Source organism: Chionomys nivalis, chromosome 1, assembly GCF_950005125.1.
Source record: "Chionomys nivalis chromosome 1, mChiNiv1.1, whole genome shotgun sequence".
NCBI classification, from domain to species: Eukaryota; Metazoa; Chordata; class Mammalia; order Rodentia; family Cricetidae; genus Chionomys; species Chionomys nivalis.
This window is the reverse complement of record NC_080086.1, coordinates 153,645,874-153,668,767: the sequence shown is the minus strand read 5'-3', so window position 1 is coordinate 153,668,767 and position 22,894 is coordinate 153,645,874. Positions and strand designations below refer to the sequence as shown.

Below are 22,894 nucleotides of genomic sequence, written 5' to 3'. Positions count from 1 at the left end.
AACCAGAGCACTGTGTATGCGTTATTGCTCAGTGGGGCTGTTAAGATAAACATGTTTTACTTTTTGTACACATTGTGGTTTTCTTCATTTTACATTGACAATTAAAATTTAACTCTAAGGATGGAGTTGGGGACTCAAATGATGGAGAGCAATATGATGTATTACAGAGCTTAAATGTGGAAATTTCTCATTATAAAAAGCATGGGGGCCGGGCGGTGGTGGTGCACGCCTTTAATCCCAGCACTTGGGAGGCAGAGGCAGGCAGATCTCTGTGAGTTCGAGACCAGCCTGGTCTACAAGAGCTAGTTCCAGGACAGGCTCCAAAACCACAGAGAAACCCTGTCTCGAAAAAAACCAAAAAAAAAAAAAAAAAAAAAAGCATGGGATAAAACCGGACTCTCTGAACATGGCGGACAATGAGAGCTGATGAGAGGCCAAGGACAATGGCACGGGGTTTTGATCCTACTTCATGTTCTGGCTTTGTGGGAGCCTAGCCAGTTTGGATGTTCACCTTCCTAGACCTGGATGGAGGGGGGAGGACCTTGGACTTTCCACAGGGCAGGGAACCCTGACTGCTCTTCGGACTAGAGAGGGAGGAGAAGAGGAGTGGGGGGAGGGGGAGAGGGGCGGGAGGAGGGGGAGGGAAATGGGAGGCGGAGAGGAGGCGGAAAATTTTTTTTCAAAAAAAAAAGAAGATAAATAAATGAAAGTGGATTACACAGATATAAGTTAATTGATATTAAAGATATCTAGTTGCATATTATTCAAACACATTTATAAGAAATATCATCATTAAATTGTGTTACCTTCAACATATCTTAATAAAACGTAATTTCTTCTTCTTCAAAAAAAATTGCAGATATGGAGCTGGAGAGACAGCTCAATGGTTAGTAGCACTTGCTACCCTGTCAGAGGATCCAGGTTTGACTCCCAGCATCTGCATGGTGTCTCACAACCAAGTACTCAGGGACCCACATCTTCTTTTGGCCTCTGAGGGCTCCTGCATATATATGGTACACATATACAGGTTCACACATATGTACATAAATAAGAACAATTGCAGATATGTGGAATTAATATGAGTAGTTTAGGAAATTGAATTTATTTTACCCAGAGGTATCTCAACAAATCAGGAAGTGCACTGTAGCTATTTTCTGGCTTTGGATCTCTTCAGAACTGGTTTTTCTTTTTTTTTTTTTTTTGGTTTCACAATTTTTAAAAAATGAGCTATTGCAGGGCGATGGTGGCGCATGCCTTTAATCCCAGCACTCGGGAGGCAGAGGCAGGCGGATCTCTGTGAGTTCGAGATCAGCCTGGTCTACAGAGTAGTTCCAGGACAGGCTCCAAAGCCACAGTGAAACCCTGTCTCGAAACAACAACAACAACAAAAAAAAAAACCAAAAAAAAAAAACCAAAAAAAAGCTATTACCAATTTTAAAATTTAAACACTTAGAAAATGTTATAACTGTCTGTGCACCATTGGTACCCACGGAGGCGGGTACCAGTGGAAGCCAGAAGAGGGTCATTGGATCCCCTGGAACTGGAGTTACAGATGGTTATGAGCCACCATGTGTGTGATAGGTATTGAACCTGGATTCTCTGAAAGAACAGCAAGTGCTCTTAACTGCTGAGCCATCTTTCCAGCCCTGATCTGGCATTTCCGAACCTGACGTTGATTGTAGAACAGGAGCCCTGGTTGAAGGATTAGGTGCTACCCCATGTTGCTACAGTGGGTTCTTAACAGATACAGGGGGTTTCTTTTTTAAAAAATAGTTTCTGAAAGGGCTGTGTGCCATCTAATTGTGTAGAAACTGTTTCCTCTAATTTGACTATAGTCCTTGGCATATGACATCCTCTGTAACACAAGTTATTTAAAATTGCTGTTTCTCTGTTTTCCACTATACTGAAAGCTACATATCAACACTAGACATGTTTCAAGGATGTAACAATTTATATAATAGGAATTCTGATTATTGCCCTTCCTCATATATCTGGAGAGCCTTAAAGAAAATAATGTTGAACAGCCAAAATAGGGACCGGACACCACACACAAAAGTTTGTGGACTGAACCTGAGAGCACAGCTTTGATTCAGGCTTATTTATTCTTCCTTCAGATACAGTTCCTGAAAAACTGTGCCTTGAACCCTTTACTCAGAGCAGGGTAGTGGTGGAGAAACTGGTAGACACATGCAGATTGCTAGTAATGAAAGCCAGGAGTTGATACACCTCGGTGGGGTGAGGGGAAAAGAAATAGGAAAGGAAAAGGCAGATAGTGGTGAACGTAGCATGCTAGGAGCTAAGAGTTCTGCAAATTAGTTGCCTCTGGGGAAGTGATGGTTAGTAAAAGCAGAAAAGCATGAAGTACTTGTTCTTGGAGGCGTTGGTCCAGCTGTCAGCCCTGCCTTATTTCATTAATGCTAATGATGGCCATGCATATATCATTAGAGCTCCAGGTGACAAACCTGGAACCTAGCAAGGTTGCTACAGTCAAGTCTGCGATTTAGAATTTAGGAGTATGCATTTAGTTCTCCCTCATTCCACTTACCCTTCTGTTGATTATAGTTAGTGCTCATCATAAAGAAAAGAATAAAGCTTTTTTTCTTTTTTTAAGTAATTTCCCTGAAGTTATCCATGTTGGCCCTGAGCTTGTGGTCCCTAGTAGTTTTCATGGTTGGCCTCCCTAGTATATGGAGCTAGAGGTGTGCGTGTTTGGCCTTAACTTTTTTTCATTTTAAGGGTCAGTACACATAAAAGTATTTTAAAGCAATTTTTGCTTTATAAAGTTCAAATTTCCACTAAAAGATGTTAAGATAGGAACTGAGGGTGTAGTTCTATTGGTAGAGTGCTTGCTTGATATGCTGAGACCCTGGGTTCAAGTCCCAGCACCATTAACCAGGTGTGGTGGTGCTTGCCTTTAATTCCAGCACTCAGGAGGTGGAGGCAAGAGGATCAAGAACTGTCTTAGGCTACAAAGAAGAATTCAAGGCCATCTTGGGATACATGTGATGTGGTCTCAGAAAAGTAAAAGATATTAAGACATTGATTTCTAACTATTTTTGGCCTTGAAAAGATTAAATATGTATTATATGTACATTAAATCTAGATTTCTGGATAAGAAACTATGAATTGATGTTATTAATTATCTACTAAAATAAATGATAACTGATACAAGTGTTCAGGAGTTTAACTCCTTATGTTCTACACTCTCCCAGGAGCAGGGTGACTGTGTACACACGTCAACTCATGCCATAGCAGTGGGGAGTTTGAATTGATACTTTTAATTGCATGCAGTGCTCTGAATGCATTGGTATAACTTTTAACTTTGACTCAATTTTAAAGATTACAGCCATCATTTTGAAGATCAATTTTAAATTTTAGTGTTTTTCTTGTAAAAAAAAAATAGATGTTGGGCCAAATACTGTCAATGACAGACCTAAGAGTGTCACTTTCTGAATGTACTTATTCTCACTGTTATTGTGGCATAACATGGACAAAAGGAAAATGGCTCTGTGAGCTTGCCCACCTGGCTCACATTTTCTTTCCCACTTGGAATTGTTTTTAGAACTCCTGTGATGTGTTTTTCGGGATTCCAGGTAGTCTGCCTTGATACTCACATGCTCTGCAGCTTGGCAAGTGCTGGCCTCCACTGCAGTGTTGTGGGTCAGCAGTGCTGCCTGGCCAGGCACTCCTGTGCCTAGAAATGAGTTCATAGAAGGTCTGTAAGGCCCTTAGAGCAGTGCTGGGCTTGTGGGGTCCAGGAAGTGCTTTCCCTTAGGCTGCTTGTGAAGTGAAATGCTTGGTGTGGGCTTGGTATCTGCTAAATGATCAGCAGATGCCAGTGGCTGTAATTTAAATATTCCAGTGCTGATGCGTTTAAAGATCTGTTTCTTTGGATCTCTGTGTATAAGAAATCTTTGGGTAATTTACTTGGAGAAGTGAGGAAAAAGTAGCTAGTTTCTATATTGTCTTTCCCCAGTAGGTACAAATCACAGATAAAAATGTTTAAAGTAAATGTATAATTATTTTTCTAGTTGCCAAGTTTAGATAGTCATTTCAAATAGGTATTGCTTTTTATTATTAAAATATAGGTCTTGATGAGCATCACAAGATTGGTGAACTTTGAAACGCCATGTCGATATCTAACCCAATTTTCTTTTTTTCTCTTATTGTCATCTTTATAGGTTTGTGGAATCTCGCGTCTTTATTTTCCAACCTTTGTTTGTTTGTGTTGATGCCCTTTGCCTTTTTCTTTCTGGAATCAGAAGGTTTTGCGGGCCTGAAAAAGGTAAGTAAATTGAGTTTTGATTAAATTTGTTAAATAACTAATTAAATATCACTCATATTAAACTAGAAGTTGATTTAAACAAGCAGTTGAATTACTAAATAACTGTGTTGACACATTGTTGTTAAATATTAAAACAATGCACAGTGAATTACTTGTGTACTCAGCAGGAAGTACATTTACGGTGCACATCCCCATGAAGGAGTGTCTCCTGTGAAATGATAGCCTGATATCAAAGCTGTTAGGCCTTTCTAGGCCTCATCTACTTTAGAACCGATAGGATACACTTAAAGTACATCTTTTTTTTTTAAATTGTTTTTTATTTTTATTTTATATGCATTAGCCTTTTGCCTGTATGTCTATCTGTGTGAGGGTGTCAGGTCTTGAAGTTACAGACAGTTGTTAGCTGCCATGAGGGTGCTGGGACTTGAACCTGGGTCCTCTGGAGGAGCAGTCAGTGCTCTTAACTGCGGAACCTTCTCTCCACCCCCTACGTCTTAATGTGAAAGCTATTCTACATCTCATATTTTCAGAATAGTAACACATTATAAAATCAAGCACTCGATAGTAGGTAGACCCTTGTAGTACTGAGAATGGCTCATCTTACATGAATATGGAAGACCTGGGAGTGAGCATATGGGGAAGCTTTTGGAGAACATTTGAAAGCATATTATGGCTTTATAGGGGGGATGACTGACTCTGACTTTGAATACAGAGTGTCCAGCCATAAACTTTGGAATATAATTTAGAAATATAATGAACAAATTTAAGTAAACATTTGAAAGAGTGAACTAGTATTAGAGTTGAGGTATCTTACACTTTTCTGATTTACTTCTATTCCTGTTGCAATATATGGAGTGAATTGTGCTTATCCATGTCATATACTTGACATGGGAAGTTGTAAACATCGTGGATTAATGCTTTTTATTTCACATAACTGTTTCCCCCTTTTTTCAGTATGTGTCATCTGTGCATGTGTGTGTGTTTGCATGTGTTTGAGCAGGTGTATGTACATGTAGAGGACAGAGATCAAAATTGGGTGTCTTTCTCATTTCCTTTCACCATAATTTTTTGAGACAGGAATTTCGAGGAATCTATGTTGACTGAGGTTTTTGTCCTGCCCAGTTTTCACAGTCATCAAGTCCCAAAGAAATCACACAGAGGTTTACATTAATTATAAACTGATTGGCCCATAGCTCAGGCTTCTTATTAACTCTTATAACTTATATTAGCCCATTATTCTTGTCTATATTAGCCACGTGGCTTGGTACCTTTTTTCGGCGAGGCAGCCACATCTTGCTATCTTGCTTCCTCTGTGGCTGGAACATGACTGAAGACTGCACTTCCCTCTTCCCAGAATTTTTGTTGCCCCGCTTCTACTTTCTTCCTGGTCACCCCACCTATACTTCCTGCCTGGCTACTGGCCAATCAGCATTTATTTAAAATATAAGTGACAGGGTATAGACCATTGTCCCACAGCAAATCTAGAACTAATCAATTTGGCTCAGCTAGTTGGCCAATGAGCTCCAAGGACCTGCCTGTCTCTGCCTCTCTAGCCCTGGAGTTACAGATAGACACCTCTATACCAGCTTTTACAACTAAGGTCTTCACGCTTATATGGCAGGTCCTTTACTGACTGAATCCCAGCCCCAGCCCCCTCACATAACTTTGCAAAGTATGGAATGCCTCGTGAATTTGTGTGCCATCCTTGCCCAGGGATATGCCCCTAACTGTGCTGTTTCAGTTTTAGTTATGCTGTCAGAGGAGCGTTGTTTATGTGGGGTCTTGCAAATGAGTGTGTTTAACACTTGATAGTCTGGGAGACACAGGGGAAGGACTACTGAGAGGCCAAGTGCTTTTGTGGACTGACCTTGTTACTTCAGACGTGAACATTCTGCAGCTGAAAGCCGTCACCTCACTTCTTGTTTAGCAAATGTATTGAGATGAAAATGGATTTGCTTTGCTATCAAGCTCCAAATTGAGAAAGCTGGCTTTTTTTAATGTTGTAATTATTTTCTATCCTAATGTGTTAAGATTGGCAATTAAAATTTTATGTTATAGGAAAGAATTACTTGGTTTTAATTTAGAAAGCTGCTATAGCTGGGTGTGGTGGCGCATGTGTTTAGTTCCATCACTTTGAGGCAGAGGCAGGTGGATCTCTGAGTTCTAGGCCAGCCTGGTCTACAGAGTGAGTTTCAGGACAGCCAGAGCTACAAAGAGAAACCCTGCCTTGAAAAAAACCAACCAACCAAATAAGCAAACAAACAAACAAACAAACAAAAAGAAAGAAAGCTGCTTTCCTATTTATAGTTTCTTGAGGGAATTATGCAAGGTCTTATCACAGATTTAGTTCAAATTCTTCTTGTATATAGCTAAAACTGAGGTCCAAAAATATTAAATACTATTAAATCATCTAAAGACCTCATGTATAAAATAGCAGTGATATGACATCTGACATTCCCAAAGTCCCACACTGGAAAGCACAAGGAGATGGCTAAGGGCAGAATGTGGAAAGGGAAGACACGAGGACCAAGAAATGCTGACAGCAGAGGAGCTGTGCTGTCAGGGTGTGTGAAGAAAGGGGAGGCTTCACCTGAAACCTGAGGCCAGACGGCTTCTAGAATAAGTGTAGAATATCCAGCCTTACAGAGTACTCTGGAAAATGGACAGCCTGAGGAGGAGGCTGCTGGAGACTCTTCAGATATCAGTTTTTGTGGAAGTTTGGAGCTAGAGCTTTTCCTAGATATCTGTCTGTTCATCAGAAATTTAGTAAGCAGCTCTAAGTATGAGTTACTGTGTCCTTAAAGGAGCTTGCTGGGGCTGCTCATGTAGAACTTAGACTCTGCACTCAAGGGACAGACAGTGGGGGGTAATCAGCAATGCACACAAATAAGCCATAGTTTGACATGTAGTGAGGAACTGTGGGACCCACTAATAGAAGTGGTGCCTTGATCTTGGGGCAAGCACAGAGGAGGAGGCCAGCTAGATGAGCTGAGTCTGGAGGATGAGCAGGGCTGGTAAGAATGACTTTCAAGACTTGTAGTCTTTTTGGTTTTGTACCTACCATTTCTTTAAAGTGTAGTGATAAGTCTGCATTTCAGTGTATCTCTTTTGTCGTCAAGGGAAGGAGTACCCTGGAACATGTGTGCCACTCAGTGCCAAGCACTGCTGGGGAGGGGGCCATGAGGCAGCAGTGCACAGGTGTGTAGGCATAGATGCATAGACTCACAAAACCACCTGCTGCTGTCTGCTGTCTGCTCAGTTCCTCCTCTTCCTAAACCAGCCTGTGTGCTAGCTATAACTAAGTGCAAGCAACAGGTTTAACTGTTGCTTTGCTGCTGCTCTTGTTTGGTGTTCCAGGAATATCTGCTCAGTTCACACTCCTTATGAAGATGTAGTTGTTAACTAGGTAGGTCATGACTTAAGGCAGCCTGTGATTTGGACAGTCCTTGCCTCTGCCCTGTCTGCACTTACCAGCCAGGAAAGGGACTCAGCTACATCTTGTGAGGCTTAATTAACAACAGTCTCTGGAATTAAGACCTGTTGGCAAAACCCAGAAACATCACCTCTTGTACTCCTCCTTAGACCAGTGGTTCTCAACTTTCCTAATGCTGTGACCCTTTAATATAGTTCCTCATTGTTGTGGTGATTCACAACCATAAATTATTTCCTTGCTACTTCATAACTGTAATTTTGTTACTGTTATGGCTTGTAATATAAATGTCTGTGTTTTCACATGGTCTTAGGTGACCCCTGTGAAAGACTTATTTGACCCCCAAAGGGGTCACAAACAACAGGTTAAGAACCACTGTCTTAGACCTCACATCAGCGAGAAGAACCACCTGAACAGGGATCCAAGAGATAAGCATGATGTCTCATATCCACATTTGCACAGATTTTGCTGTTAATTATTTTTATTTCTATTTTTTCTTTTTTAAAATTATTATTACAAATTTTCACCTCCTCCCCTCCTCCCATTCCCCCCATTCCCCCTCCCCCACTCTCTCCAGTCCAAAGAGCAGTCAGGGTTCCCTGTCCTGTGGAAAGTCCAAGGACCTCCCCCCTCCATCCAGGTCTAGGAAGGTGAGGATCCAAACAGACTAGGTTCCCACAAAGCCAGTACATGGAATAGAATCAAAACCCAGTGCCATTGTCCTTGGCTTCTCAGTCAGCACTCATTGTCAGCCACGTGCAGAGAGTCCGGTTTGATCACATGCTCCATCAGTCCCAGTCCAGCTGGCCTTGGTGAATTCCCATTAGATCAGCTCCACCATCACAGTGGGTGGGTGCATTCCTTGCAGTCCTGACTTTCTTGCTCATGTTCTCTGTCCTTCTACTCCTCATTTGGACCATTGGGCTCCAATGTGGGTCTCTGTCTCTATCTCCGTCCATCGCCAGATGAAGGTTCTATGGTGATATGCAAGATATTCATCAGAGTGGCTATAGTATAGGGCCATTTTAGGTGCCCCCTCCTCAGCTGCTCAAGGAACAAGCTGGGGACATCTCCTTGGACACCTGGGAACCCCTCTAGAGTCAAGTCTCTTGCCAACCCTCAAATGGCTCCTTTAATTAAGATATCTACTTCCCTGCTCCCATATCCACTCCTCCACCCCAACTGTCCCATTCCCCCAAGCTCTCCCCATCCTCCCCTTCTCACTTCTCTCTTCCCATCTCCCCTTCCTCCCGTACTCCCCACCCCCAAGCTCTCAATTTTTGCCTGGAAGTCTTGTATACTTCCAATATCCAGGAGGATAACTACATTTTTTTTTTCCTTTGGGTTCACCTTCTTAATTAGCTTCTCTAGGATCACCAACTATAGGCTCAATGTCCTTTGTTTATGGCTAGAATCCACTAATGAGTGAATACATACCATATTCATCTTTTTGGGTCTGGGTTACCTCGCTCAGGATAGTGTTCTCTATTTCCATCCATCTGCATGCAAAATTCAAGATGTCATTGTTTTTTACCGCTGAATAGTATTCTAATGCATATATATTCCACACTTTCTTTATCCATTCTTCCATTGAGGGGCATCTAGGTTGTTTCCAGGTTCTGGCTATTACAAATAATGCTGCTATGAACATAGTTGAACAAATGCTTTTGTAGTATGATAGGGCATCTCTTGGGTATATTCCTGTAGAGAGCCGTGTGGAGTCACACCTGATGGCTATGTGTAGAGAGCTGCGTGGAGTCGCACCTCATGGTGCTGGCTCCTGCCCTCCGTGATCCCGAAAGCGAGTGCTCTCTGTGATAATCAGTTCCTAATATCAACAGGCCTGACTTATCACGCAATGATTGTCAGCTGCTTGCATATGCGTGGACCTATGAGCAGTGCCCACCTGGCAATCCAGGATTGGTAGCCCATGCCTACTTAAGGGCTGGGAGAGGTTTGCCCTGGGAGAGAGGAAAGGAGAGAGAGGAAGAGAGAGAGAGTGTGAGAGGAAAAGAGAGAGAGTGAGTGAGTGAATGAGAGAGAGAAAGGGAGAGAGAGATATAATTGTAAAAAGGTCCTGCAGCAGGAAGAGCTCCGGGGTTGCGTGTCTTCCTTGCTGGCCGAGGGGGACCGCGACATATTCCCAAGAGTGGTATTGCTGGATCTTGGGGTAGGTTGATCCCGAATTTCCTGAGAAACCGCCACACTGATTTCCACAGTGAAAGAAATTGAAGAGGACACCAGAAAATGGAAAGACCTCCCATGCTCTTGGATGGGTAGGATCAACATAGTAAAGATGGCAATTCCACCAAAGGCAATCTATAAATTCAATGCAATCCCCATTTAAATCCCTACAAAATTCTTCACAGACCTTGAGAGAACAATAATCAACTTTATTTGGAAAAACAAAAAACCCAGGATAGTAAAAAAAATCTTATACAATAAAGGACCTTCTGGAGGCATTACTATTCCTAACTTCAAACTCTATTACAGAGCTACAGTAATGAAAACAGCTTGGTACTGGCATAAAAACAGAGAAGTCGACCAATGGAATTGAATAGAAGACCCGGATATTAACCCACAAACCTATGAACACCTGATTTTTGACAAAGGAACTAAAAGTATACAATGGAAGAAAGAAAGCATCTTCAACAAATGGTGCTGACAGAACTGGATATTTATAATTTTTCTATGGATGGCTAAAGAAATACTTGTCCTAAATACATATTTAACCATGTTTGTATCTCAAAACCCTTCAAGGGTCACTGTGCCTTTCCTCATCTTTGGTAGCACTGAAGTGTTGAATGTTTGAACAATGCAATTAGTTCTATCAAATAAGCTGATTTCTAGCCACAAGGGATTTAAAAAAAGAGACCAGCAGGTAGAGGCCAGCAGGTAGAGGCCAGCACAAAGATACCAGCGGAAGAAGGAGAGAACTGACTGCTGCAAGTTGTCCTTTGATCCCGACATGTGTCCTGTGGCACAGGTACCCCCTGACAAACAAGCAAATAGATAAATTCAATTAAAAATAAAGAGAGATGAAAGGCCCTGAAAGGACATGGCCAGCCCTCTAGACCTTCAATGTGCTGTTTTACTTAGTGATTTAATTAAGAGGCACGTCGTCTGTAAATGCACTCAGCTAATGAGTGTGCTTGTCGTAAGCAGTGACGCATTGTCAGGTGGTCTAGCGTTCCACATTATGCTCTACACTTTGAAGTAGAGAGAGTAGAAGCAAAGCAAGTCAGTTTTAGCATTAGTAGTCTCCCTTGACAAAAAGCTATTGGAAGGTAAGGTGTATTACAGAGCCTCGTAGAAATGTTTAGAAAGTTTTCAGATTAAGTGAACAATGCTATTTTAAAGTGCGTATGTATTTTTTTTTTCAGTTTTAAAATCAGTTACAGAAAAGCTACAAAGATTGTTGGCATTGTGCAATAAATGTCCCTGTAGTGTCTTGAAATCTAGTGTGACATTTGGCACAGGTCCTCAGTGTTTCTCAAACAGCATCCATCTTTATATATGAGGCTACATCAGAACAGTGAACTTCACTACAAGGCTGCTGTTCATGCTGTCATTGACCACAGTCATCAAAGTGTTTACAAAGCCGCTGATGAGTACATGCAGTCATGTATGGTCCTGTACAACCGTTTGCAGATTGACTTCATTGGGCATGTCTGTTTCTGACTGGTACTGGAGAGAGGGTAGAAGCTTTCTGAGTATGAATGTACCCAGTGATTTGAGTCATGACAAACTTACAGTCTGGCTAGTTCCATTTCCCTATCCCTGGTGGCCACCCTCTTGGGCTGTTTTACTGAGTGTACATCTGGTATATTCTCTAAATGGCACATGGCCCCCCATGCATCCATGGATTCCCCTGGGCAATTGATTTTAAAACAGCTCCTTGCATTTTGTGCAGAGATGCGGAAATTGGCCACTGGCTACAGGATGGATGCAGAGCTTGAGTTGAAAATCCAATGAAGCAGAATTCTTCACTTAGTTTTTAATTAAACAGCTGTGTTAATTCAAGCAGGACACTTTAGGCCTGGGGAGCTGGCCATATCCTCTAAGGGCTGTAAGTAGTCTTTCTTCTGTCTTCTTACACTGGGGTGAGTTGCTGTTTTATGAGGGCCATCTCCTCACTGTTTCTTTTATGAATTCTCAAGTCTGAGAGAACATAGTTTTAGTCTTTTCTTTTCTTTTCTTTTCTTTTCTTTTCTTTTCTTTTCTTTTCTTTTCTTTTCTTTTCTTTTCTTTTTGTAAGAAGCCTGCTTTTATCTGAGGGATCTAACTTCTTCCTGCAGTGACTGTTTTGCAGTCACTCACTTGCATTGCCTCTGGCATTGATTGGGTCACATGTGTTTGAACTGATTCTGTTCTTGGATCTTAATACAACTCTGATAGAATTGTCCATGTTGAATTTGTTTTGACCTCAGACATTCATTGGTATGAGAGAGTCATTGGGGTCTTAGGGATTGGAATTATCTTGGGGCAGACCACACTGCTGTGCTTTGGTCAGTGTGTTTTCTTCTTCTCCTGTTTAGAAAAGACAGCTTGGTTATTGGCAGTAACTCCAGGTGATGTTTTCTGGTTTATAATAAACTCCAGAGGTTAACACACTGACTAGTGTTGAAATGAGAGGAGTGTATCTGATTTATTTTGTATGTTACCATTATATTTTGAATTAAAACCTTATAAAGACAAAATTAACTTAAAGTGAGGAAAAGATCTCACCATAGGATTGTTCTGTAAGTATAATGTAAATATAATGACAGATTAATTCATAAGTCCAGGGCTTTTCTGGTAGCAGATTTATATTGCCCTTTAATGCCTATCTTTGATTAGAAGTCCTGGCATAAAACTTAACATAACGACAGCAACATCCTGACCAATTATCCAAACCATCCAGCCATCCTAGAGTGTCCAGAACCTCGCACATGATCTGTAGGATTAAGAGGTTAGCTCCTGTAACTTCAAACAAAGTGCTTTCATAATAAAAGTAAAACGCACAAAATCTGAGGTCACTTCCTCTCTTAATTAGTTGCACTGGCCAGGTGGAGGCGAAGCTCTCTGTGCTGAGCTCGGGCTGTCCATAAAGCCAAGCAACATGACAGCACAATAGAGGAGGAACAAAGATCGTTTTAATATGTTTCTATCCTGTGTCACAGTTTGAGATTGCCCTGGTTTATGTCGCTTTTGGCAAACTTACATAAAAGTGACCTTGTACTGTATTTTATGACCAGATGACTTTTCCCCTCAGTGGCTAATTTGTCTCAGGCCTCCATCTTAAAGAGAAGTGAGTAGGAAGCCAGCCTGGGACTCCGTGAGCTTTCATTGCATTCTTTCATTATTTTTGCTCGTTTTTTTGCCACTGATGATCCATAAATTGTTGGAAATGAGCGATTAAGGAAGTGCTGCTTAGTGTTAGTGGCAAATGCGCATACTCAGCCTGGTTCTGCTGGGTGAGAGGAAATCATAGACAAGAGGAAGGCTCCTGCTGGGAACCTTGCAAGGAAATTTGACTTGGGCATGTTTTGATCTTGGCGTTTATTACAGAAAATGAAGTCATATCTCACTAACTGTTGCTATGTGTTAATTTGATTCTCCCAACACCTGCAAGAAAAAGATGTAGTCATGTATTAATCAGAACTCTTTGCCTTCCCCCACTAGGGAGCACTGGTTTCTTCCCAGAAATAGTAAGGACAGGATCGGCTGTTTTCAAAACAGAAGAGCACTGTTCTGTGAAAGGTGGCAGTGCTGGTCTCTTGAGCTTTCCATATCTGAAGGTGCACACAGGAACTCAGAGGAAGTCATTGTGAGGAAAATAATAAGGCATTTAATTATAACAATTGTTCAAATTTATAAAGACTTTGACTTAAAATTCATTTAGTTCCTAACATTGCATTGCCACCGTTCTTTGTACCCTTGCTTCTGTGAAGGAGCTAATTACGTCTTTAGTTACAGTGTCTGGTTTTGTTGACGACATTGTTTTCTTAACACCACTCAGCTCTCAGGCATTATAGTGCTTTGATTTGATCTGATAACTATTACTTTAATTTTTCTCTGCATCTATAAAAAATAAGGGATTCCTACATTTAAGGGTAGATTCTCTTTATTTGAATAAAAGTGGGTTTCCGGACTCAAGTCCAGACTCTCCTTATCTACTATGCCTCAGACGTATTTCTCAGTCTTTCTGTGAAGCTTGTTGCTCTCACCTGTGTTAGTAACATACCCAAGATGTGCTGGGAGCACAGTTATATACTCAGTGCTCACATGTGTCTAGTATGTGGAGTTGCTAATGAGACATCAGGGTTGTGTATTGTGTATGGAGTTACTTTTTATATCACAGCACAGTCAGAGAGGCACACACCTGTAATTCCAGCACTTGGGCAGCTAACACAGGATTATAAGTACTAGCCTAGCTTGGCACGAAAGGTATGAGGCCAGGTTTGAAAAAAAGTTACATTGTATTGTCATGGGGCACTTTTGTTTATCTGTCTCTTGAGTTATGTGCTTTACTTAGAAAAGTGCAGGTTGTGCTGCTTTCATAGGGAATCAAACCTTAAACTTTATTTTATAGGATGATTAAATTAACTAATGCCTCAGAGTGTCTCATAGTTCAGCCCTCTGTTAAATGAAGAGAAGAGCCCTGTTAGGGAAGAAATAAAAAGCTACCAGCTTCACATTTGAAAGTAATATGCTTTTAATTACCACAGTTCCAATCTTTATATTCAGAAAACAGTTTTATAGAAATAATCATTGCTAATTAGAAGTTTCCCCTCACTTTTTTGTGGGGGGATCAAAAACTTTACTTTTGGGTTAAAATGAATTTTTTTGAGAGTGAATTTAGATGTCAGATTTAGTGCTGCTGGAGACTTCTTAGTTACAGGACCCCAGGTCTCCCAGATAGTACTCACCACATACCACACAGCTTAAGTTGTAGATCTTGTGTCTATTTGGCATTTAAGCTCATATTTACTTGCCTATAAAATTATTTTTCAGTCTGTTGCTCTGGTAATGTTTGGCAGTGTCTCTCTGAATCTACACAGCTGAAATCGGCTGGCTGACACGTGGTGCGGCGTGTTAGCTGACAGCCCATTGACGGAGTCTGTAGACCAGGGTAGAAGTGTCAGTGCCGGCCAGCTTAGCTTAAGTGGTGTTTCAAGTTGTGGTGAACTGCTCTAGTCAGACAGACTGCTGTGCACACCTTCAATTAAAGACAAGAAAAATTCTAGTCTTAGGGAGATACAGGGGAGATGAATTTTAAGCAGCAGACATGTAAATTCCACATGTAAATGCATCTTTTTAGTGGGTGAAATTAGATCATTAGGCAAAAACTGAAAAAGGGGGTATATTTATGATCAAAACATTAAAATAAATATATTAAAATGATCACTTTTGTGAAAACAGTTCCCATTTTTTTTCTTGGAATACAGTGAAAGAAGAAATTTCAAATTATTTTGTAACAGTAGGTTTAAATATTTATACTTTTTAAATTCTAACTGGGATTAGCTGCTAATGTTTTCATTATATAATAATGAGTCTTAAATTCTATAAGCAGCTGATTTGATCATAAATTTATGAAAGGCTTACATTTAAAAAAGAATTATTCTGTTTTATATGTATGAGTGTTTTACTTGCATGTTTGTTTGTGTATGTATCACATGTGTGCCCAGTGCCCAAAGAAGCCAGAAGAAGGTGCCATATGCCCTGGAACTGATGTTAGGAATGATTGTGACCAACCATGTGGGTGCTGGGAACCAAATCAGGGTCCTCTGCAAGAGCTGCAATTGCTTTCAATAGTTGAGAATCTCTTCAGACCCTAAGGCTTACATTTTTAAAACTTCTTTGAGGTATCAGAGTTATTGTGCTGTAGGAGGGTCTTCTGTCTATGTGTTACTTTCATTGGTTAAATAAAGAGACTGCCTTGGCTTTTTGATAGGGCAGAAAATTAGGTGGGCGGAGTAGACAGAACATAATTCTGGGAGGAAGAAAGCAGAGGCAGGGAGAGCTGCCATGGAGCCAGCCGCCAGGTCAGACATGCTGAATCTTTCCTCGTAAGCCACGACCATGTGGTGACATACAGATTGTTAGAAATGGGTTGAATCAAGATGTGAGAGTTGGCCAATAAGAAATTAGAGCTAATGGCCAGGCAGTAATTTAATTAATACAATTTCCATGTGTGTTGGTCAACAGTGGTTTATATAATACACATTTAAGGCAGGTTTTAGCAAGTTTATTTGATATAATTTAAAATTCATACTATACAATGCATTTAACTTGGTCCTGCTTATGACATGTGTTGTGTTGTCTACTGTCCCTTAAATTAATTGTGTGAGAAAACTCAGGACTTGACAATAAGCCACACATAATCAACCCAAACAGAGTTTTTTCTGTGGTTTTTCTGCATCTTTATTCTTAACTTCTTTCTTGGTAATTTGATAGTTGATTTAGCTCTTAAAGTGCTATCATCCTTTCAAAGCAGATGTGTATTCTATTTCAGTGACTCATTTTCCCCATGAGTTTTTGTAAGGATCTAATATTTATATTTATTTTAGATAATTTTGTAGAGTGAAGGCAAGTTAAAAATTTTATCTATATTTCTATATAGTTTTTCTAGAAAAATTTATACACATTATTTCTTAATGTTAAATTCTTGTTCATGGTTAGATGTCATATTTTGGAACTTTTGGATCATAAGCTTTACACAGCAATATTACTCCTATCCATTATTTCTTAATATTAAATTCTTGTTCATGGTTAGACATATTTTAGGACTGTTGGATTAAGAGCATCAGGAATCATCACTAACACTTTTTTTTAATTTTAGTCTGATTTCCTGGCATTTCTCCACAATTTTGTTCTCTACTTTTTGTCTTTTAGGGGCTCTCCAGGCTGTTGGTAGTACATTTGTTTCATAGTGAGATGCAGTTCATACTTTGGCCTGCTCACCAAATGCTGTGGACAGGGCTGAGAAAGACAGACTGATGGGTTGTATGCCTCGTGTTTCTTCCCTTTCAGTGTGTGTGTCTTGTCATCTGGAACCTGCATCTCTGATTCCTTTTTAGTTCTTGCTCGGAGTGCTATTGTCCTTTATCTAGGACATGGCAGTCATATAATTCCTTGCTAACTTTTGTGACTGTCCTTATTTCTGGCTCAGAAAAGATTCATGCTCCCTATTTGAAACTGCTCAGATTTCTTCTTCAAAGATGGGCACAGCGTTTTCCCTCCTCTTTACCTTTTTTTTTCTTGCTTTGACCTCTCATGACCTTACTACCCATTTTAAGAAAGGCAATTTTAAATCCACTCAAGGGGTTCACACTATAGTACAAGTTCTTCCTGAGTACACGTGGGCTTCAGAGTCTTCATGTTTACCTCCCCAGGGTTTGGCTTGCTTGGACACTCACAGGGCTGATGGTTTTGGCTAATTATCCTGTGCATGTTGACAACTGTTTGTTTTCATTAATATTCTATACTTTTAGACAAAATCTTACTATATAGCCTTGACTTTTCTCAAATTCACAATTCTGCTTTAGCCTTCCAAGTTCTAGAATTATAGGCTTGAGCCACCATACCTGAGAATATTTAGTATAAATATTTTATTGAAAGCCAACTAACACTAAATTGTGTTTCATGCCATTTATTGTATTTGTGTTACTGTATATTGGTAATTAGTGTGAGAATATATTATTTACCTTCCCCACTATGGTAGTTTGAATAAGAATGGTCTCCATGGTCAAGATCATTATTGGGAAACCCACAAAGACAGCTGACCCAAGTTTGTGGTAGAGACAAAGTTGATGCTTGCCCTGTATGATGCACAATCCTGAACATTTCATTTTGTTGTCCTCTGGGATTTTTCTCCCGGCTTCTATCTGCTAACACATTGTCTGTAGATTTCTGATGAATATCTGTGTGTAACTGCTTCACATTTTCCTTTGACCTTGATTTAGTGAAGAATAAACTCATGTGGCTAAAGGATATGAGGACCAGAATGGTCAGTGGCAGAGTGTTGAAAAGCAAGACCAGTAATAGCCACCAAAGGATTCAGGAAGGGATATGGATCCTAATGTTGTGAGAACATGACAAGGTAGCCTGTACAGAGGATCAAACACTGTTCACCAGATCCACCACCACCAGAGATAGGAGATAAGAAAAGAGTAAACCTGAGAATCAGAACTTCATTAACATTTTTTCTTACCCTGATCAGAACACTGTAGGCAAAGATTTCCTGTCCTGACTGCGGCTTCCAAATAACCAGCAGCTGCTTCCCAAATAACTGACCCAGAGACTTAATATAAATTATAAATGCTTAGCCAATAGCTCAGGCTTGTTACTACCTAAGTCTTATATTTTAATTAACTCATATTTCTTATCTATGCTTTGCCATAGGCTCATGGCTTGTTACCTCATTTTCTTTTTTTCCCCCTTTTAAATTGCCTTTATTGAGCTTTATTTTTTTTCTCCACTCCCCTCTCTTTCTCTCCCCCCCCATGTCCCCATGCTCCCAATTTACTCAGGAGATCTTGTCTTTTTCTACTTCCGATATAGATTAGATCCATTTATGTCTCTCTTAGGGTCCTCTTTGTTGTTTAGGTTCTCTGGGATTATGAATTGTAGGCTGTTTTTTTTTTGTTTTTTTGTTTTTTTTTTTTGCTTTATGTTTAAAAGCCACTTATGATTGAGTACATATGATATTTGTCTTTCTGGGCCAGGGTTACATCATTCAATATGACGTTTTCTAGAGACATCCATTTGCTCACAAATTTCAAGATGTCATTATTTTTTCCGTTGTGTAAATGTACCACATTTTCCTTATCCATTCTTCAGTCGAGGGGCATTTATGTTACCTCATTTTCTACAAATCCAACTTCCTTGACTGTTTGGTGTCTCCCCTGACTCCACCATTTTTCTTCCCATCCTTCTCCTAGTTTTGTTGTCTCACCTATAATTCCTGCCTGACTAGTGGCCAATAAGCTTTTTTATTAAACCCATCTGAGTCACAAATCTCTACAGTGTACAAAAGGATTATCTTCCATATCAGAACACATATCATTAAGAGAAAAAAGTAACAAATGCTGTCAAGAATTAGAGGAAAGGGGAACATGTATACACTACTGGTGAGAATATGGTCAGGTTAGCCATTCTGAAAATTAATATGGAATGTCTTTTAAAAAAACTAAAAATGGAATATCAAACTATTATATGATCTAACCATACTTCTCCTGGGAACGTAAAGGTTTTAGGTTACTGTGACATTTAATTTTAATTGTAAAGTTGACTGGATTTAGAATCACCATGGAGACATACTTCTAGGTGTGTGTGCCTTTGAGGATATTTGCAGAAAGTTTTTTTTTTTTACTTTATTCCTTTTATTTATTTAGTATTCATTTTTATATTTCAATTACAGTTCTTCCTCCCCCTTTTCCTATTCCCCCATTGCCTTCTCCCATCTCACCCATCCACTCCTATGAAGGGGAGTCAACAAAGCCTGGCACATTAAGTTTAGACGGGACCAAGCCCCTCCCCACTTGCAGAAAGTCTTACCTGAAGAGGGAAGACATACCTTGAATGTGGATGGCATGTCTCATGGGCGTGTCTCATCTCTGTTAGCATCCTGACTTCAGACATAATGTGACAGCTTTACATGCTCCTACTGCCTTAGCTTCCCCACTGTGATTGCTGTATCATTTTGAACTATGAGCCAAAATAAACCTTTTCTCCTTCAAAGTGCTTCTTGTCAGGTGTTTGGTCACAGCAATAAAAAACAACTCATACAATCAGCTCACAACAGAGATACCTGTAGGTCTACGTTTATTGTGCCAGTGGTCATATTGTTGGCTAATGGAATCAGCCCAGGTATCTGTCAGTGGATGACTGAACACACACACACAGACACACACACACACACATATGCACACACATTGAGTTTCATTCAGTCACGAAGAATGAAATGGTGTTTGCATGAAATGGATGAGAATCATCACATTGAAGTCAGGCAGAGTGAAGACAAATACACATTTTCCTCTAATATGAAGACCCTAGATTCAATCAATCCATCTGTCAATATCTATCTATCTATCTATCTATCTATCTATCTATCTATCTATCTATCTATCTATCTATCTATCTATAAATGATGTGGAAGCAGAAGCTTTCTGGGTGCTGTCTATCTGGGATCAGGAAGATTAGTGGGAAAGGGGTGGGGGAGAAAGGTCAGGGAATGGGGGTACATGATACTTAAATCTTTAAATGAAAATGACTTTGTGAAATCTGTAACTACATACAATGAATATATACCAAGAAAAATGATGAGTTCATCAATACAAAGACAAATGAATAAAAATAAGCATTTGTATGAAGCTGACTGTGCTGGCTAGTTTTTAAAAATTATTTATTTATTTATTTCATTTTACATACCAGTCGGTTACCCCTCCCTACTGTCTTCCTGCTCCCTCATACCTTCCCCCATCCAACCCCCTATCCATTCCTCTGAATGGGTAGGGCCTCCCATGGGGAGTCTACAAAGTCTGTCACATCAAGTTGAGGCAGGACCAAGCCCTGCCCCCTGTATCTAGCCTGAGCAAGGTATTCCTTCATAGGGAATGGACTCCAGAAATCCAGTTCATGCACTGGGGGATAAATCCTGGTCCCACTTCCAATGGCCCCATAGACTGCCCAAGCCACAGAACTGTCACCCACATTCAGAGGGTCCAGTTCGGTCCTCTGCAGCTATCAGGTCAGAGTCAGTAAACTCCTTCTAGCTTGGGTCAGCTGTCTCTGTGGGTTTCCCTACCAGAGGACCCCTTTGCTCATATAATCCCTGTTTCCTCTCTATGACTGGACTCAGCGCTTAGCTTTTGGTCTCTGTGTCTGCTTTCATCATGTACTAGATGAAGGTTCTATGATGACAATTAGGGTAGTCATCAATTTGATTACAGGAGAAGGCCAGTTCAGGCATCCTCTTCACTATTGCTAGAAGTCTTAGCTGGGGGTCATTCCTGTGGATTCCTGGGAGTTTCCATAGCACCAGATTTCTCCCTTACTCTACAGGGGCTCGCTCTATCAAGATATCTCTTTCCTTGCTCTCCCTTTCAGTCCCTCCCCCAACTCAACCATTTTGTTCCTTTATATTCTCCTCCCCCCCAACCCGGTGCTTCCAATTTACTCAGGAGGTCTTGTCTCTTTCCTTTTCCCAGGAGTATCTATGCATATCTCTCTTGGTGTCCTCCTGGTTACCTAGTTTGTCAGGGGTTGTGGGTTATAACCTGGTTATTCTTTTCTTTATGTCTAATATCTCCTTAAGAGTGAGTATGTACCATGTTTGTCTTTCTGGGCCTGGGGTACCACACTCAGTTTGGTTTTTTTCTAGTTGCATCTGTTTGCCTTCAAATTTCAAGATGTCATTGGCTTTTTTTTTTTTTTTGCCGCTGAATAATATTCCATTGTGTAAATGTATCACATTTTCTTTACCCATTCTTCAGGTTAGGGGCATCTAGGTTGTTTCTAGGTTCTGGCTATTACAAATAATGATGCTATGAACATAGTTGAGCACATGTGCTTGTGGTATGAAATGAATATGCATCCTTTGGGTATATGCCCAAGAGCTACCGCTGGGTCTTGAGATAGACTGATTCTCAATTTTCTGAGACTGTTATACTGATTTCCAAAGAGGCTGCATAAGTTTGTACTCCCACCAGCAGTGGAGGAGTGTTCCTTTTACCCCACATCCTCTTCAGCATAAGCTGTCATCAGTGTTTTTGATCTTGGCGTTTCTGACTGGTAGAAGATGGAATCTCAAAGTTGTTTTGTTTTACAGTTTTCCTGATGGCTAAGGATGTTGAGCAATTCCTTAAATATTTTTCAGCCATTTGAATTTCTTCTGTTGAGAATTCTCTGTTTAGATCTGTACCCCATTTTTAAATTAGATTATTTGTTATTTTGATGCCTAGTTTTTTGAGTTCTTTATGTATTTTAGAGATCAGCCATTTGTCAGATGTGGGGTTGGTGAAGATCTTTTTCTGTTCTGTAGGCTGCCGTTTTGTCTCATTGACTGTGTCCTTTGCCTTATAGAAGCATCTCAGTTTCAGGAGGTTCCATTTATTAATTGTTGCTCTCAGTGTCTGTGCTATTGGTGTTATATTTAGGAAGTTATCTCCTCTGCCAGTGCATTCAAGGCTATTTCCCTTTTTCTCTTCTGTCAGGTTCAGTTTTTATGTTCTGTCAGGATTTATGTTGAGGTCTTTGATCCACTTGGACTTGAGTTTTGTGCATGGTGATAGCTACAGATCTATTTACTTTCTTCTACATGTTGACAATCAGTTATGCCATGTGCTGGCTAGTTTCATGTCACCTTGACACATGTTAAAGCAGCAGTTCTCAGTCTGTGGGTTGTGACCCTTTGGGGGTTGAACTTTCATAGGTTGCCTGAGACCATGAGAAAACACAAATATTTATATTACAATTTATAACAGTAGCAAAATTATAGTTAGGAAGTAACAGCAAAAATAATTTTATGAAAAAAAAAAATAAAAAAAATAATTTTATGGTTGGGGTCACCATAACATTAGGAACTGTATTAAAGGGTTCAATACCATTAGGAAGGTTGAGAATCACTGTGTTAGAGTTCCCAAACTCTAACACTGTGTTAGGTTCCAAAAGGAGGGAACCTCAATTGAGAAAATGCCTCCATAAGATCTGGCTACAGGGCCTTTTTTTTAATCAGCGATTGATGGGGGAGGGACCACTTTATTGTGGGTGGTGGCATTCCTGGGCTGGTGGTCCTAGGTTCTATATGAATGGCTGAGCAAGCCATGCTGGTCAAATCAGTAGGCAGCAAGCACCCTTCCAGGGCCACTTCATCAATTTCTGCCTCCAGGTCTGACCCTGTTTGAGGTCCTGTCCTGACTTCCTTCAGTGATGGACTATGGTGTGGAAGTGTAAGCCAAATAAACTCTTTCCTCCTCAACTTATTTTGGTCATGGTGTTTTATTATAGAAATAGTAACCCTAACTAGAACACTGACACTAAGAGGTATCAGTTGGTTACTCAAGAGTTAGTAGACAAAGAGGAGATTGTAGGGAGAATTAATATTTCATTTAGCATTTGAGATATTCTGTGAAATAAAGGCCTAATAAGGATGTCTAGTCTTTCGTACTCTATTGATGGAAGTCCTCCTACTTTAT

The 22,894-nt window shown here is 40.2% G+C and overlaps 1 protein-coding gene across 5 annotated transcripts in view; it reads left to right on the top strand.

Annotated features, from left to right (window-relative positions):
* Positions 1 to 22,894, top strand: part of Lmbr1 (limb development membrane protein 1) — a 162,388-nt gene that overhangs the window by 44,675 nt on the left and 94,819 nt on the right. For 4 of the 5 annotated variants that reach the window (XR_009058182.1, XR_009058165.1, XM_057787691.1 and 1 more), the window contains one exon: positions 4,182 to 4,285. Coding sequence is in view for 2 of the 5 variants with exons in the window: in XM_057786150.1 (XP_057642133.1) it covers positions 4,182 to 4,285 (104 nt within the window). In the remaining 3 variants the exon portion in view is untranslated. Of the gene's footprint in view, positions 1 to 4,181; positions 4,286 to 11,643; positions 11,785 to 22,894 lie in introns of those variants that run through there. The other variant, XM_057788326.1, reaches the window with a different exon arrangement.